Source organism: Pezoporus wallicus, unplaced genomic scaffold (genome assembly GCF_028554395.1).
Source record: "Pezoporus wallicus isolate ANWC-B61680 ecotype Strahan unplaced genomic scaffold, APGP_CSIRO_Pwel_v1 contig_4055, whole genome shotgun sequence".
Classification (NCBI taxonomy): domain Eukaryota; kingdom Metazoa; phylum Chordata; class Aves; order Psittaciformes; family Psittacidae; genus Pezoporus; species Pezoporus wallicus.
In genome coordinates this window covers 65,154-80,816 of record NW_026642952.1, presented here as the reverse complement: position 1 = coordinate 80,816, position 15,663 = coordinate 65,154, and the positions used below count along the sequence as shown (strand labels likewise).

Genomic DNA, 15,663 nt, shown 5'->3' with positions numbered 1-15,663 from the left:
CATGGAACTGTTGGAACAAGTCCAGAGAAGGGCCATGAGGATGATCAGGGGACTGGAGCACCTCCCATATGAAGGCAGGCTGAGAAAGTTGGGGCTGTTCAGCCTGGGGAAGAGAAGGCTGCGTGGAGACCTCATAGCAGCCTTCCAGTATCTGAAGGGGACCTATATGAATGCTGGAGAGGGACTTTTCATTAGGGACTGTAGTGACAGGACAAGGGGTAACGGGTTAAAACTTAAACAGGGGAAGTTGAGATTGGATATAAGGAAGAAATTCTTTCCTGTTAGGGTGGTGAGGCACTGGAATGGGTTGCCCAGGGAGGCTGTGAATGCTACATCCCTGGCAGTGTTCAAGGCCAGGTTGGACGAAGCCTTGGGAGAGATGGTTTAATGTGAGGTATCCCTACCTGTGGCAGAGGGGTTGGAACTAGATGATCTTAAGGTCCTTTCCAACGCTAACTATTCTATGATTCTGTGATTCTGTGATTATTGATAGGTGTTTAAATTGCTGCCCCATTTAGGAGACAAATATGAAAACACAGCTATCTAAACACAAATGAGAACTGAAGCTGATTTAGCCTCTTGTGCCAAGGGTCTGCTCAAGTGGTAGAGCGAAGGGTATTTAACAGAAAAAAGGCATGATAATGTAGTAGGACAAGAAATGTTCGTAACCATAATACTGAGATTGCTACCTTAGCTAATATCTGAAAAGTCACTTTAGATTCTACCAGAAAAGATGTTTTTTGAGTTTTATTAATTGATATTATACTTCCTGATATGTTTTATATTATATAGAGGAAGAGGTGAGTGGTCATTAAATACTTTGTTTAAAGAGAAATAAAAGAGCATTTCCTAGAAACAGAAATTTTCAAATCAAATCTGTTATGCATTTGGAATGCATATTGAATAATATGATAAATTTGTGCTTTAATACTCATTAATAATGCCTCTATCTGTAGTCTTAAGTATGGTTTCAAGCAGTGTAATGAGTGTTGAAAGTGATAATGACACTCCTTCTAGTGACACTATTTTTGGGAACATGTCTGCGTTTCTATTATAAATTATATTCTTCAAGAGATTATGCATATGGATCTCTAGTATGAGGGTTACGTCTCTTCCATAAAATTTATTACCAGGCACTGTAGTCTGATCTGTCTTACTCCCGTGTTAATGTGTATATATTTTAAAGTGACATTTATTTGGCCTTGGATGGTTTGACAGGTCTAGCATTTCTAGGTTTTCACATTTCAGTAAGTTTCCAAGCCAGTCGTGTGGTTTGCAGTGCTCTATGGAATTTGCATTCTTTTAACAATTTTTAGCTATAATATATATTAAGAAGGGATTTATTTTCTCACACCAAATACAGTCTTCAGCATTTAGTGAAATTCCCTGAACTAGAGTACAGTTGAGTAGTTGTTACACAAAACCAACCAAACAAACCACATAAACAAGTGAAAAAAAAAACAAACAAGCAAGAAACCACAAAACCAAAACAAAAAAACCCAACCCACAAAAAAAACAACTAACCAATAAGGTGATACAACTCTTAACAGAAAGTATAGTATTATGCAAACACCAGAAGACCAGGAGATAAAAAAAAACAGTGCTTTATGTTGTTTAAAGATAGATCTCTTGAATTCTCCATTGCATGATGCCCTTCTTCTCTGGTTGACAGAGAAGTAGCAAACTAAACTGGCTATGGAGAATAATAAGGGAGAGTATCAGATTTGCAGCAGGGGTGGATCAAAATTTTCTGGGTAGGAAAGCAAGAAAACCTAAAATGTCCTTAAATTACCCAGCAGATCCACTCAGTCCTGAACATTTAAAAAGCGTGATCTGCTATTCTTTGAGACATGTTCCATATAAGCAAAATACAGTTAAACAGAGAAGAGTTAAAATTCTGGATTGTTTTTCTAGAATATAAATTAACTGTCTGCACACTTACATCTCCCTGCAGTTATTTGTAACCTGTGTTCTGTATATAGTAAAATTATGAATCAAGACAAAAATTTTCTGTAAGCTTTCTTTAAGGCTTGCTAATCTGAAATAGGTAGAAAATGGATTTAGCATCACAGTCCAAGGCAGGATTTCCTCTTTACAAGATCACAGGATAACTCACATTGAAAGGGAGGGGGTACTGTACTTCCTTTTTTTATGTGTATATATATATATATATATATATATATATAAAAATGTTTGTTATGTATACATACACAAAATACTTTGGAAAAGATTGGGTTGAAAGGTGGATTAAACTAATTTGGACTCCATGCATGTGCATATAAATTCAAAGCTTAAGTGATAGTGTCTGTAGATAGAAGCTAGGAAAAAGGCTTAGTAGGGTGATATTTCAGTTGCAATTGGTGGTCTTGAAAAACAGTTATGACTGTCTTAGAAGTACTTTAAAGTTAATATGGTGTATTTCTGCTAGCTGTAAAAAAAAATATGTATCTATGTAGTTTCCCCTTACTGAATTTTAATTTTGGGCTTTCTTTCCACCAATAACCAATTTTTTTTTTTCCCTACTGAAAGTTTTTTTCCTACTGAAAGTTATGTAATTCTCGGAGCAGCTCTGGTCTGCTTCTGTCCACTGCTACTTTTTCAGTGACTGAGCAACAGGGTGCCTTGGAGATTTTGAGAAGGTAACTTCTGTGTCCCCTTACTTTGGATGTTGTTCTCATCCCTCGTAGAACTTTATTTTCAGACCCTTATTGTCCCTCATTTTCAAATGCTTTCCCCATTTGCCATATTCCAAACTAAATCAACAGGATTACTTTTGAATTTTAGCAACATAAAATGCCTGGTGAACTTAAGGACTCATAGATAGGTTATTCATGATTTAACAAACTTGAGTGTATAGCGCCTGCAAGTGAGAATTCGGTAACCAAACTACAGAACTCCAATGGGCAACCTAAGGTAGACAGCTTGCATGTCCACTTTTGATTGAAAATTGTGAATACTTTCCCAAGTGGAATTTCTGTTTTTAAAGGTGGTGGTCAGGAGCTGGGTGTTGCATAAGAAGAAGTAAATGGGGCAAGAAGGCCATGAAGCTTCCATGGTTGGATAAGGAGCTGATGAGAAAAATTAGAAGTTAAAAAGAAGATTATAGAAGGTGGAAAGGAAGACGAGCAGCCTGAGAAGAATACAGGGACATTGTCCAGGAACCTAGGGACCAGGTCACGAAAGCTAAGGCCCAGTCAGAGTTAAGTCTGGCAAGGGATGTCAAAGATAACAGGAAAGGCTTCTATAAGTACGTAACAGACAAAAGACAGACTAGAGATAATGTGGGCTCTCTCTGAAAGCTACCAGGAGAGCTGGCTACACTGGATTTGGAGAAAGCTGAGCTTCTCAATGATTTCTTTGCCTCAGTCTTCACTGGCAAATGCTCTGACCACGACGCTCAAGTATTGGAAGGCAGCTGTAGGGGCTGGGACAATAAAGACTTAAGAGCATGTGGTAGGAGAGAATCAGGTTCAAGATCATCTTTGCAACCTGAATGTGCACAAGTCCATGGGACCTGATGAAATCCATCCGTGGGTCCTGAAGGAGCTGGCAAACGAAGTTGCTAAATCACTGTCCATCATATTTGCAAAATCATGGCAGTCAGTGAAATTCCTGATGACTAGAAAATGGGAAAAATAACTCCATTTTCAAGAAGGAGAAAATGGAAGACTCATGAAACCACAAACCAGTCAGTCTTACCTCTTTACTAGGCAAAATCTTGGATCCAATTCTCCTGGAAAGCATGCTAAGTAGGGCACATGAAAAACAATGAAGTGGTTGATAATAGCCAACATGGCTTCACAGAGGGCAAATCTTATCTGATCAATTTGGTGGCCTTACTATGATGGGACTACAGAAATGATGGACAAGGGCAGAGCAGTTGACACTATCTACCTGGAGTTGTGCAAAACATTTGACACTGTCCCACATGACATCCTTCTCTCTAAACTGGAGAGACATCAATTTGATAGATGAACCACTTGGTGGATAAAGAACTGGCTGGATGGCCGCACACAAAGAGTTGTGGTCAACGGCTCAATGTCCAACCGGAGAGTGTGGTGCTCATCAGGGGTCAGTGTTGGGACTGATCTTGTTCAACACCTTTGTTGGTGACATGGACAGTGTGATTGATGCAGCCTCAGCAAGTTTCCTGATGACACCAAGGTGTGTGGCACGGTTGATATGCTGGAGGGAAGGGATGGGATCAAGAGGGACTTTGACACGCTTGAGAGGTGGGCCAGTGGCAACCTCATGAAGTTCAGCCAAACCAAGTGAGAGGTTCTTCACCTGAGTCACGGCAATCCCAGTCACAGCCATAGGTTGGTCAGAGGAGAGATTCAGAGCAGCCCTGCAGAGGACGTGGGAGTGTTGGTAGATGATAAACTGAACACAAGCCAACTTCAGTGTGTGCTCTCAGCCCAGAAAGTCAACCGTATCCTGGGCTGCACCAAAAGGAGTGTGACCAGCAGGTCAAAGGAGGCAATCCTGCCCCTCTGCCCTACTCTTGTGAGACCCCACTTGGAGTACTGCATGCAGTTCTGGTGTCCTCAGCATAAGAAAGACATGGAGCTGTTGGGAGTAAGTCTAGAGGAGGGCCATGAGGATGATCAGGGGTCTGGAGCAGCTCCCGCATGAGAACAGGCTGAGAAGTTCAGGGCTGTTCAGCTTGGAGAAGAGAAGGCTGCTTGGAGAACTCAAGAGCAGCCTTCCAGTATCTGAAAGGGGCTTAAAAGGGTGCTGAAGAGGGACTCTTCATCAGGGACTGTAGCAACAGAACACAGGTGTGTGGGTTCAAAGTTAAATAGGCGAAGTTCAGGTTAGATATAAGGAGGAAGTTCTTTACTGTGAAGTTTGTGAGGCAGTGGAACTGGTTGCCCAAGGAACTCTATCCCTGGCAGTGTTCAAGGAGTTGTGTTGTATGGAGTCTTGGGCAGCATGGTCTAGTGTGAGGCAACCCTGCACGTGGCAGGCGGGTTGAAACTAGATGATCTTAAGGTCCTTTCCAACCTTAACCATTCTATGATTCTATGACCGAGTGATGTGTAGCTGGCCAGCTAATTGTGAGGCCGTTGCTGCACAGTAACTTCTAAATTATTTCATAGCAGATTAAAAATAGCAAAAATCTGTCTGGTCTAAAGCAGTGTATTTGTTCAAATCACTGCAATAAGGGAAATAGTTAAGGTCTCATTCCCTGTTATATTGCTCCAAAGGCTTAGGTATTTTCCTGTGGGAACTGTGCTGACTGGTGACTGTAAGTCAGCATCCCTGCCCATGGCAGAGGGGTTGGAACTACATAATCTTTAAGGTCCCTTTCAGCTCAATCCATTCTGTGCTTCTGTAAGGCTAAAATTACATGTAAATGAAATAGTTTTCTTTGTGCATTTATTGTTTTCCTCTTTGTTTTCAAAAACACTTTCTGGACTTCTGCAATCATCCTCTGTATTATCTAACTCCAGCTAATTCTTTTTCTTTTTATAGTGGTGTGAGTTTGTTTTCTTCTGTTTTGTTTTTTCAGTTACTTTCAGATTGCCTTTATTTACTAAGTGAAATTTGCAGTTTGCCAAGTTTAGTTTCATTCATGTGGTATGCAATAAAGCAGTAGAAATAATGTCAACTTAAAGGTGCTATTTTTCACTGCAGTAGCATCATCACAGCACCGAGTCAGAACATTAATTATATTGTTATGAACATTTTCTTTTAAGTTATTTTGGGGAATAACCTTCAGGAAAGTTTTCCCAAGTTTTGGCTGATAAAGGAAGGTGAAATTGTTTTCTTGTATTAGCAACAGTAGTGTTAGAAGTGCACTTGGTTAGAACTGTGGTTCAGGTGATACAACCTGAAGCTCAGGCTTCAGTTTGGTGTATTACCAGTTAATGTGAAAGAGTACTGAGGTAATAGAAGATTCCTTATTCTCAAAATTTTAAGTCAGACTATAATGCTCATGCTTTTGATACCCTCACACAATTGTCTAAACTTAATTTCTATTATAGCTTTTTTTATGCGATACTTTTTTCAAGTAAAGGTGAAATGTGTCAAAAAATATTTACACTTCAGTGTCTTTCAGTAATAAATCAATCTCATACAATAGAGCTTAATGTGTTCCTTCTGCTGGCTATACCTGAACCACATACTTCAACTGAAGCAAATAAACAGTTTAGTTTTGTGATTTCTTTTTATGTCATATGTAATTCATGTCACATCTGCAGGTGCTGCTGTTTTTTCAAGCGGAGGAAAAGGAAAGCCATTCAGCGCCACAAATGACTAGAATCAGGCAGAACATGGGAAATGGTTTATTTGTTCAACTGCTGTCTTGTGATGTTAAAAACAAAAAGATCCCACCAAACCTTTGTAATGACCACATGTTTTCCAAGGCCTCACTTAGAAACAATGTCATGCCTATGTGCTTTGATTTGGTTCTCCTGCATCCATCTTTTGTTTCTTTAATTCATGTTTTCTGAAAGCTTTAAGGTTTTGTCAAGTATGAATGCTTCTTTGACCATAAATAAATGGACCAATGAAATGGTACAAATGAACAGTATCTTCAGCAAAACTAAACTGGAAAAGTATTTATCCTGTCTTAGGAAGTACTAGCAATGTCTTATCTGAAGGCAGGTGTCATAGATCTGTTACTTGCTTTTGTTATGCTGCTACAAACTCAAGATTACTTTTCTGACACCTGCATTGATTTCTTTTTGTCCCAGTTATCCAGTACTGTGTAATCAGTTTGTATCTGCATTAAACCCTCTCTGTGATATCATGGTAAAGTCACTGTCTAAAGATACTGAGGAGGCTGATTTAACTGGTGATAGTTGTCTAAATACTATTGAAACTAATGAAAAGAAAGTATGTCTCTGGGTTTGAAAACTTGCTGCCATTATGCCTACAATAGTATTGCAGAAAAGTTCAAATAACAGGAGTTTTTATATAAAGAATACACGTTTGTATAATTTAAGTTGTTCTTCCAGTAATAATAGCAGAATTGAAGTACCTTGATAAGAAATCTACAGAGGAATTCTAACAGAAGAAAGATGAATCTGGTTTAAGTAGAATCAGTATTAAAGCCTATTCGTTCACTAAGGTAATTGATGATTGACAACATCTTTAAAATATGGATGTGCCATGTAATGTTAGACATCTGTTTGAAAATTATTCTATAATTTAGAAAACAAAGGCAATGGAAGTGAATTTGATTTTTTTTCCTCTGAGTACTGGCCTATAGCACCAAAAATTTCACAAGATTTTTTTTCCTGGAAACTTCTTGTCTTTCAGGGTAGTGTAACTACTATAGTAGGATGGAAGACGTGTCAGATCCTTCCCCACTGTCCAGTGAAGAACTTGCAGTATGAAAGCAGCAGTTCTGTAGACAAGGCAGCTCATTCTGTATTTTCTTCTTCAGAAAATATGTGCTTCTTCTAAAGCCATAATGACAGAAGTGTACTTTTGTTTAGCTGCCAGTTTGTGGTAGTTTAAGCCCAGATGGTAATTCAGAACCACACAGCCGCTCGCTCGCTCCTCCCCTTTCTTCCTCACCCCGCTCCCAGAGGGATGGGGAGGAGAATGCAAAGAACGTAACTCCCACAGGTTGAGATAAGAACAGTCCAGTAACTAAGGTATAACACAAAACCACTGCTGCTACCACCAGTAATAATAATAATTATAAGGGGAATAACAAGAGAAGAGAATACAACTGCTCACCACCCGCAGACCAATACCCAACCCCAGCAGCGATCTAGCCCTTCCAAGTAACTGCCCTCAGTTTATATACTGGGCATGACGTGCTGTGGTATGGAATACCTCTTTGGTAGTCTGGGTTAGGTGTCCTATCTCTGCTTCCCCCCAGCTTCCCCTCCTGCATGGCAGTGCATGAGACTCAAAAAGGCCTTGGTCGGAGTAAACATTACTTAGCAACAACTAAAAACGTTGGTGTTATCAGCATTGTTCCTAGGCTGGAAGTCAAAACCACAGTACTACACTAGCTACTATGAAGGAGAAAAATGGCCGCTACAGCTGAACGCAGGACAGTTTCCACCCCTTATTCCATACCATTCATGTCATGCTCAGATCTCAATTTTTTTCAATATACCATCACTCTTGTCTCATATATCATCACTCTTCCATACATATATGGAACAGGCTGCCCAGGGAGGTTGTGGAGTCTCCTTCCCTGGAGACATTCAAAACTTGCCTGGGCACATTCCTGTGTAACATTATCTAGGTGTTCCTGCTCCAGCAGGGGGATTGGACTAGATGATCTTTTGAGGTTCCTTCCAATCTCTAGCATACTGTGTATGAAACTGTGTATATATATATATATATATATATATATATATACCCCCCACACACACACACACAAATAGAGAGATCATGGACCAGTCCCTAGAAAGCTGCTGAGTTCATCCAGTCCATGATATTGGCCGGGAGGAAGCAGAGACAGGACACCTGACCTAAACTAGCCGAAGGGGTATTCCATACCACAGCACGTCATGCCCAGTATATAAACTGAGGGCAGTTACCTGGGAAGGGCTAGATCACTGCTGGAGTTGTGCTGGGTATCGCTACTGGGTGGTGAGCGGTTGTATTATCTTCCCTTGTTATTTCCCTTATCATTATTATTCTTGGTGGTAGCAGCAGTGGTTTTGTGTTATACCTTAGTTACTGGACTGTTCTTATCTCAGCCCGTGGGAGTTACATTCTTTTGATTGTCCTTCCCATCCCTTCAGTAGCTGGGGGAGGAAGAAGGAGGCAGAGTGAGTGAGCGGCTGTGTGGTTCTTGTTTACCAGCTGGGCTTAAACCATGACAGTTCTTTGTGCCACCTGACGTGGGGCTGATGTGCCATCTGATCCACACAGTCCAGTAAATCCGATTGTCCCTTACTTCCACCTGGCTAGAGGCAGGGCTCCTCTAATAGTGATCACAATATTGGTCTCTTACATTTTGTAGAAAGGGATTAGTCTTCTTTATCACAAAAGCTGGAGTAAAATCAGCTCTTCCTGAATCATCTGGGAGCCTGCTCACCAGAGACTGAAGCCGCATCTTGCATGGGATGATCGGCCTTGACCTTTGTTCTTCTCTTCAGTTCACGCACCTGTTCCTCCAGAGCTGAGGTAGGTTTTCCAACCTACTTCCTCATGTCTTCTCCGTGATCCTGCAGGTAAAACCATAGGGTGGCCTGGGGCATGTACCTTCTATATCTTCTCTGTCAAGCAGTAGGACACCTTTTGTTAATAGCTGAAACATGGGTTGGTACACGTGAAGAGCTGGATAGATGGGATAGGTCGTCTCTCAATTGTTTGAACACCTGGGACAGTTTTTCCAGAGCTGAAATGATGGAAGGGGTGAGATTGGCTTTGAACTCTTGGAGCTGGCGAATCACTTCATCCGCTGTTGGTGGTACTACATCATGCCAGGTTATTGATACCAGTGAGTGGGCTCATGATGATGGTGCACTGCATGTAAATTTCCACCACATGGGTCATGTACATTCAACTTCATCTGGATCTATGGATGCATTCCCAGCATCTGGCCTATGATAGATCATCTCTACAATGGCTAATCCCCTCAGAGACTGGATGCCTTTCTCTAGTGTGGTCCAGTTGACCAAACAACTCCTAACATCCTCCTTGCACGGAAACCTTTCTTTCACAGCTGCCAAGAGCCACCTCCAAAGGCTGAGGGACCATTTCTCTTTTGCAATTTCTTTGTCAATTCCCAATTCCCTAGCAAGTGATCCCAGCTGCTTGGCTTCCCTACCTTCTAGTTCATGACCGTCAGCCCCATTGTCCCAGCATCGGAGCAACCAGGCGATGATGTGCTCCCCTGGATGATGGGTGAAATCTTTTGTGCATATTCCATGGCTCGGTTGAAGTCCGGGGTCGAGAAGTTGCCTCTTCCTCTTACTCTGATCCACATAATAATAACTCTTGTTCAGATGCTGTCCTGTTTAGTAAGTGCATTGGTTCTTCATCTTTCTTCACTGTATGGGATGCTTTTTGTGTTTTTTCTTTGTTTTTTTTCATCCTTGTCTACAGAGGCAACTGATATTGGCACGAACTGCTCCTTTGGTTTAGCTGCAGTGGATATCATTGTGGTTGGAGTGGCTGCAGTATCTGTTGTCGGGCGTGGTGCAGCTGGTGTGCTTGGGGGTTGAGCAGCACCAGCAGCTGTGCTGTCTGTTGCTGTTGGGGTTTGAATAGCTGCTGTACTTGTAACTGATGCTGGTGTAGCTGCTATACTTGGAGTAGCTGCTCTGTCTGTTGCTTTGTCATCAGATCCAGAGACATTTTTTTCCTTTGAAGGTGCTGGATAGTGTTGCACAGGGCTCTGTAAGCATAGGCCAGGCCCCAGCATGTTGCCATTTGTCCCCCTCTGGTATGATCAGGATGACAACACACCTTTTAAGTGTTTTACTAATTTTTCTGGGTTTTGCACTTGTTCAGTGGTGAAGTTCCAAAGCAGTGGAGGGGCCCACTGGCCTAGATACTTGCCCATACTGTCCCACACACCCTGCCACTTGTGACTGTCTAGCCTCAGGGAAAATCTCTTGGTCCTCCTATATTGTCATCTAACCCTAGACAAGACCCAGCCCCACCTCTGCTTAGCTTTTGAGATCAGACGAAATGGTCGTGGGTAAAACACCCTCTGTATGTGTGCCAACATGGTGATCCCCGTCACAATCAACAGGCAGGTCTCAAGGGTACCCAAAGGCCATTCAAAACCTTCAGAACTCCCAAATGATGCTGTAAATAGTCTGGTGGGGGAGCTGGGGGTGTTAAGAGGAATGTCTCCTTCATAGGTTGACCACCCGAGGAGGGAAAATCAGATGTGTAATTGCTAAACACTTCCATTATGTACCTCTCAAAGTATAGAAGTGATGACCACAGTAGGAATGCAGGCCAGATCAGTTTCATGATCAATGAGTCTATTGTATTACAAGTCATTACCATAAAGTAGAGTGAAACAACAACCTTAGCCCAGGCCCCCCAGCTGATAAAACAGCAAATACCAGCTGTAAGTAAGGTACAGCATGCTGAAACTCAGATCAAGAGCAACAACTTTGAGAGTCAATAAATCAGCGTTGTGACGAGTGACTATTAATCCAAAACAATGAATGCTTATCACAGATACGATTAGACACACTCTGGTCACATCTGTCGTTATCTCAACCCTTCAGGCCCCATGTTGGTCTCCACAAAGAACTGTCATAGTTTAAGCCCAGCCGGTAACTCAGAACCGCGGAGCCCCTCTTTCTTCACTCCCCCCTCTTTCTTCCTCCCCCTGCTCCCAGAGGGATGGGGAGGAGAATCGAAAGAATGTAACTCCCACAGGTTGAGATAAGAACAGTCCAGTAACTAAGGTATAACACAAACAACTACTGCTACCAGCAGTAATAATAATAATTATAAGGGAAATAACAAGGGAAGAGAATACAACTGCTCACCACCTGCCGACCAATACCCAGCCCAACCCCAGCAGCGATCTAGCCCTTCCAAGTAACTGCCCTCAGTTTATATACTGGGCATGACATGCTGTGGTATGGAATACCTTTTCGGCTAGTTTGGGTCAGGTGTCCTGTCTCTGCTTCCCCCCAGCTTCCCCTCCGCCCTGGCAGAGCATGAGCCTCAGAAAGTCCTTGGTCAGAGCAAACATTACTTAGCAACAGCTAAAACCGTCGGTGTTATCAGCATTGTTCCCAGGCTGAAAGTCAAAAATGAAGGACTGAACAGCTACCAAGAAGCAGAAAAATTACTGCTACTGCTGAACCCAGAGCACAGTTATTGAAGAAGGTGTGTGAAAGGTAGAGGAGACTAGGTGTATTTGTTGACCAAAACTCAGATTATCTCAATTTTTTATAATTCTTTGAACTAAGTAGCTGGTTTTTGTTTTTAATCCACTCACACCTTTTGGCATACATTAATCTGTTTTGTGGTAGCATTTAAAGTGTATTAAAATAAGGGCACGCCTTTGAATTCATTATTGCATTTACAAGGATTTTAATTGTATTTTTTAATTTATTTTTCCTTAGCAGCCAGAAGAGTATTATTTAGATTAAGTGCTCATATGTATACTTTGATCGTTGTCATTATTACTGGTTTTGATCTGAACTTTGTCTTTAAAATACCCGAATGTGGCCAACAAAGACATAGCAGGTTGTAAGTTTCCACTCCAACAGTTTGTGTTACTGTCTCAAAATCATGAAATTATTTCTATGTTTTTATTTGAGCAGAAAAGGTAGGTTACTTGACCATTATTATACAAAAACATATCCTTCTTTGTAGTACTTGACAAAATTTGTTGCTTTGTAAGATTTGATTTATAATTTTCTCACACACTTAATTTTGAGGGTTTTGATCTGTACAGTGTTTGTATGATCTGAACTCCATCCACATAATAAGAAAGTGTGTGTATTATGAACTTAAAATATTTGAATACATAAAAGCTGGGTTTTTTTTCTGACATGACTAGTATTGAGGCACTTGCTTTTCAGCAATATTTTTTTAAGTGCTTGATTTTAATGCTGAAGAAGGGTTTCTTCTTGTAAAGCGGTCAGTACTAATGCAGGTATGTTCTGGTTATGCCAGTATGATCTGCAGTTATATCCTTTTTTTTTCCTCTCTAATAAAGTAAATATTGACTGGGTATCTAAAAAGGAATACATGTTTAAATGTAAGAAAAAAAAATAAATATAGTTTTGTAAAACTTGCCTTTTTTTCTCCCTTTCCTACAGTCTTGGATGAGATAATGGAAGCTGTTAATTGTTATGAACAGTTTTAAAATTTTTGGACAGCAAGGAATTCAAAACCATGTTACTCAAAATGCTACCTCAAAATTACTGTTATGTCTGCTTAGTTAACTGGTGTTATTGTTATATGATTTAATATACCTAATGATGACAATAGAGTGAAGAGACATCAATGCACATGTTTGTAACTAGGAAATCTACTCAGGGTCTATGTGGATTAAAGTCTATGCTGTCTGTGCCAGATAGAATAAAAACCATTACAGGTACTGTGACATACGCAATAAATGTGTCTTTAATTTTGCCAGGTATCTTTATCTACAAAAGGAAGACTGGTAATTAGTTCTCCAGTCACAACCTTTTTTTCAGTGGAGATGATTGCTCGCTTGTATTATTTGATATGATATAAAAAGGGCATATTTACTTGAGAACAATGTTAATATGTAAAATCAGTTGCTAGGCTTCTAGTTAAGACTTAGCACTTTGCTTCATAAGCAAATATTTTCATTTGCTTGTACTTTTATGGATCTACAGAATTATTGCAAGTAAAAATTTTTTGAGTTCATGGTGGATTTTTTTTTTTAATTCAAACTGAATTTTTCAGACTTCGAATTTTAACACCTGAATGCTTAAAAGTACACCACCATGTATTTTTTCAGTAGTTTTTCATGAGCTTTCAGTAGCTTTTTTGGACGATATTTCAAATATGAGGTTGCAGAATCATCATTGCAGAATCATTAATCAAGAATTAAGCCACACTGCACCGTCATTGATTGTTTTATCAAATTAAATAGTGTATTTTCTGAGCATATCTTTCACATTAAGTTTTCAGGATGAATGATAGTAACTGAGATTTTAAGGACATAATCAGTTCTCATATGCTTAATTTTTATTTTTCTTGGGATTAACTGGAGGGGCTGAGGAGGGAGATGCGAGGCTGAACAGGGCTGCTGGAGGTTCTCTGCTGCTATCTCAGCTCATGGCAGGGCCACCTTCAAATGGCAGTGATGCTGCAACCTTCCTTCAGGGAATGGAGAGAAGCTCCTGGGGAGGTGAGAAGCACACTGACACCTTGAGGTGCCCAATGCTGCCTTTTCACTGGATATTGTATCAGAGCCAGCACCTTCCCAGTGCTTTGGAGCACCCACTGCTGTCCTGCAGGGCACAGGAAGGATTCTCGTCCCTAAGGCTGATCTGTGCAAGGGCTTTTTTGCCATTCTGGGATGCCCCTGAAGTGAATGCAAGTCAGGCAGTGGTGGTGTCCCTGGTAGGTGTGACCAGCCTGTGGGGCCAGGGGACGAGTCCTGCTCACATGCTTATGGAACAGCTGATCGCCAATTTGGAGTCAGGAAGTAGTTTTCCCCTGGGGCAGATTGGCACAGGTCCCCGGGTTTTTTTTGCCTTCCTGTGTAGCACTGAGCAGAGTCTCTTGCCAGGGCTCCTCTGGGCTGTTCTGGGCAAGTTCCTGCTGCTCTTGCAGCAATTAGATGTTGCTTCTGTGACCTGAAGACACCACTGGAGCCCTGCGTTTGCAGTCAGGAGGAGTTTTTCCCCCCAGGATATTGTCTGTGGTCCCTAGTCATGTTTTGCCTTGCTTGGCTGCCCTGAAGTCTGGGCCATGTTGGTAAGGTGCCTGCCCACTCTTCTTGCATCCCCAGACACACCATATGCCCTGCACCTCTAAGGGACTGCTGCTTTTCAGGTGTCCCTCTATTCAATAAAAGTGCAGTGCTGTCTTCGATTTGCATTCATGTCTGTGTGTTGGTATCAGCGGGAGCCTTCACCTGCAGCTGTGCTGTCTGCCCTGGCACATCCACTCCTGCCCATGGGCCTAGCAGCACCCTGGCACAGCGGGAGGGGTGGTTGATTGCCCAAGCCCAGCCTGAGTCAAGGTGTCTCTGCAGCCAGAGTGCAAGGCATGTTCAGCCGCAGCTTCCTGGCCACTCGAGTTCATCCTCAGGGATGCATCAAGAGCTGCCTCCAGCACCTGGTGCTCTGTGCATCTGTGATTCTTTCCATCCAGGTCTGCTTTGGCACTTGGATGATGCACCACAGGGGTGGGCAAAGTCCTTCTGCACATCACACACTCGCTGCCTGTTCTGCTCTCCCCTGCCAGCTTTGCCCTGAGGTGCTCCTGTCCTTTGCTACTCACAGGTGGTGGGAGAGTAGAGAAGGAAACAAGAGGAGAGTGCCTTCTCATCCTCATGACTTCTCCACCTTGCAGCACTCAAGATGGTGTTCTTGCAATGGGGACAAGAGGGGAGTCCCCATGAACACAAGCCTGACACCATCTTTGTCAATTGGTGCAAGGTGGTGGTCAGCAAAGGGTGCTTTCTCAGGCTGCCTCCGCGGGGTTCGCAGCTTAAAGCCTTGGTGACTTCAGACTGTGCATAAGGAAGGCATTTTTTATTATAAGGGTGGTGAGGCACTGGAACAGGTTGCCCGAGGATGCTGTGGATAACCCATTCCTAAAAATGTTCAAAATCAGGTTTGATGAGGCTTCAAGCAATCTGATCTTCTGAGAGATGTGCCTCCCCCTGGCAGGAGGGTTTGACTAGGTGATATTTAAAGGTCTTTTTCAACCTAAACCATTCTGTGGTTTTATGGTAGATATGGCTCATAATTCTAGTTCACATCTGATGGCAGTTCAGGGACTGTGCTGCTGGGGTTCCTCCTGTCCAGTTTGCAAATAACAGGTAGGTGAGTATTCCAGAAAAAAACAAACAAACAAACAAACGAAAAACAAAACAAAAAGTATTCCTGTCTGAATTCTGGGGCATTTTTGTTTGTGATAAACTAATTTTAGATATCCTGTTTTCAGATATTTTGTAGTTATTCTTTTATGAGCTATATATATCTCTATTTATTTGCTTGATGCTGTTATCTTTTTTTCTGTTTTAGTTCACCTTTTAAGAATATATGGTAT

The 15,663-nt window shown here is 41.7% G+C and overlaps 1 protein-coding gene across 7 annotated transcripts in view; it reads left to right on the top strand.

Annotated features, from left to right (window-relative positions):
* Positions 1-7,289, top strand: part of CSNK1G3 (casein kinase 1 gamma 3) — a 60,262-nt gene extending 52,973 nt beyond the window's left edge. For 3 of the 7 annotated variants that reach the window (XM_057433299.1, XM_057433295.1, XM_057433300.1), the window contains one exon: positions 6,207-7,289. In XM_057433299.1, coding sequence (XP_057289282.1) covers positions 6,207-6,261 — 55 coding nt within the window. In that variant the 3' untranslated portion in view covers positions 6,262-7,289. Of the gene's footprint in view, positions 1-2,547; positions 3,083-6,206 lie in introns of those variants that run through there. The other 4 variants (XM_057433297.1, XM_057433294.1, XM_057433298.1 and 1 more) reach the window with 2 other exon arrangements.
* The last annotated feature ends 8,374 nt before the right edge of the window (positions 7,290-15,663 follow it).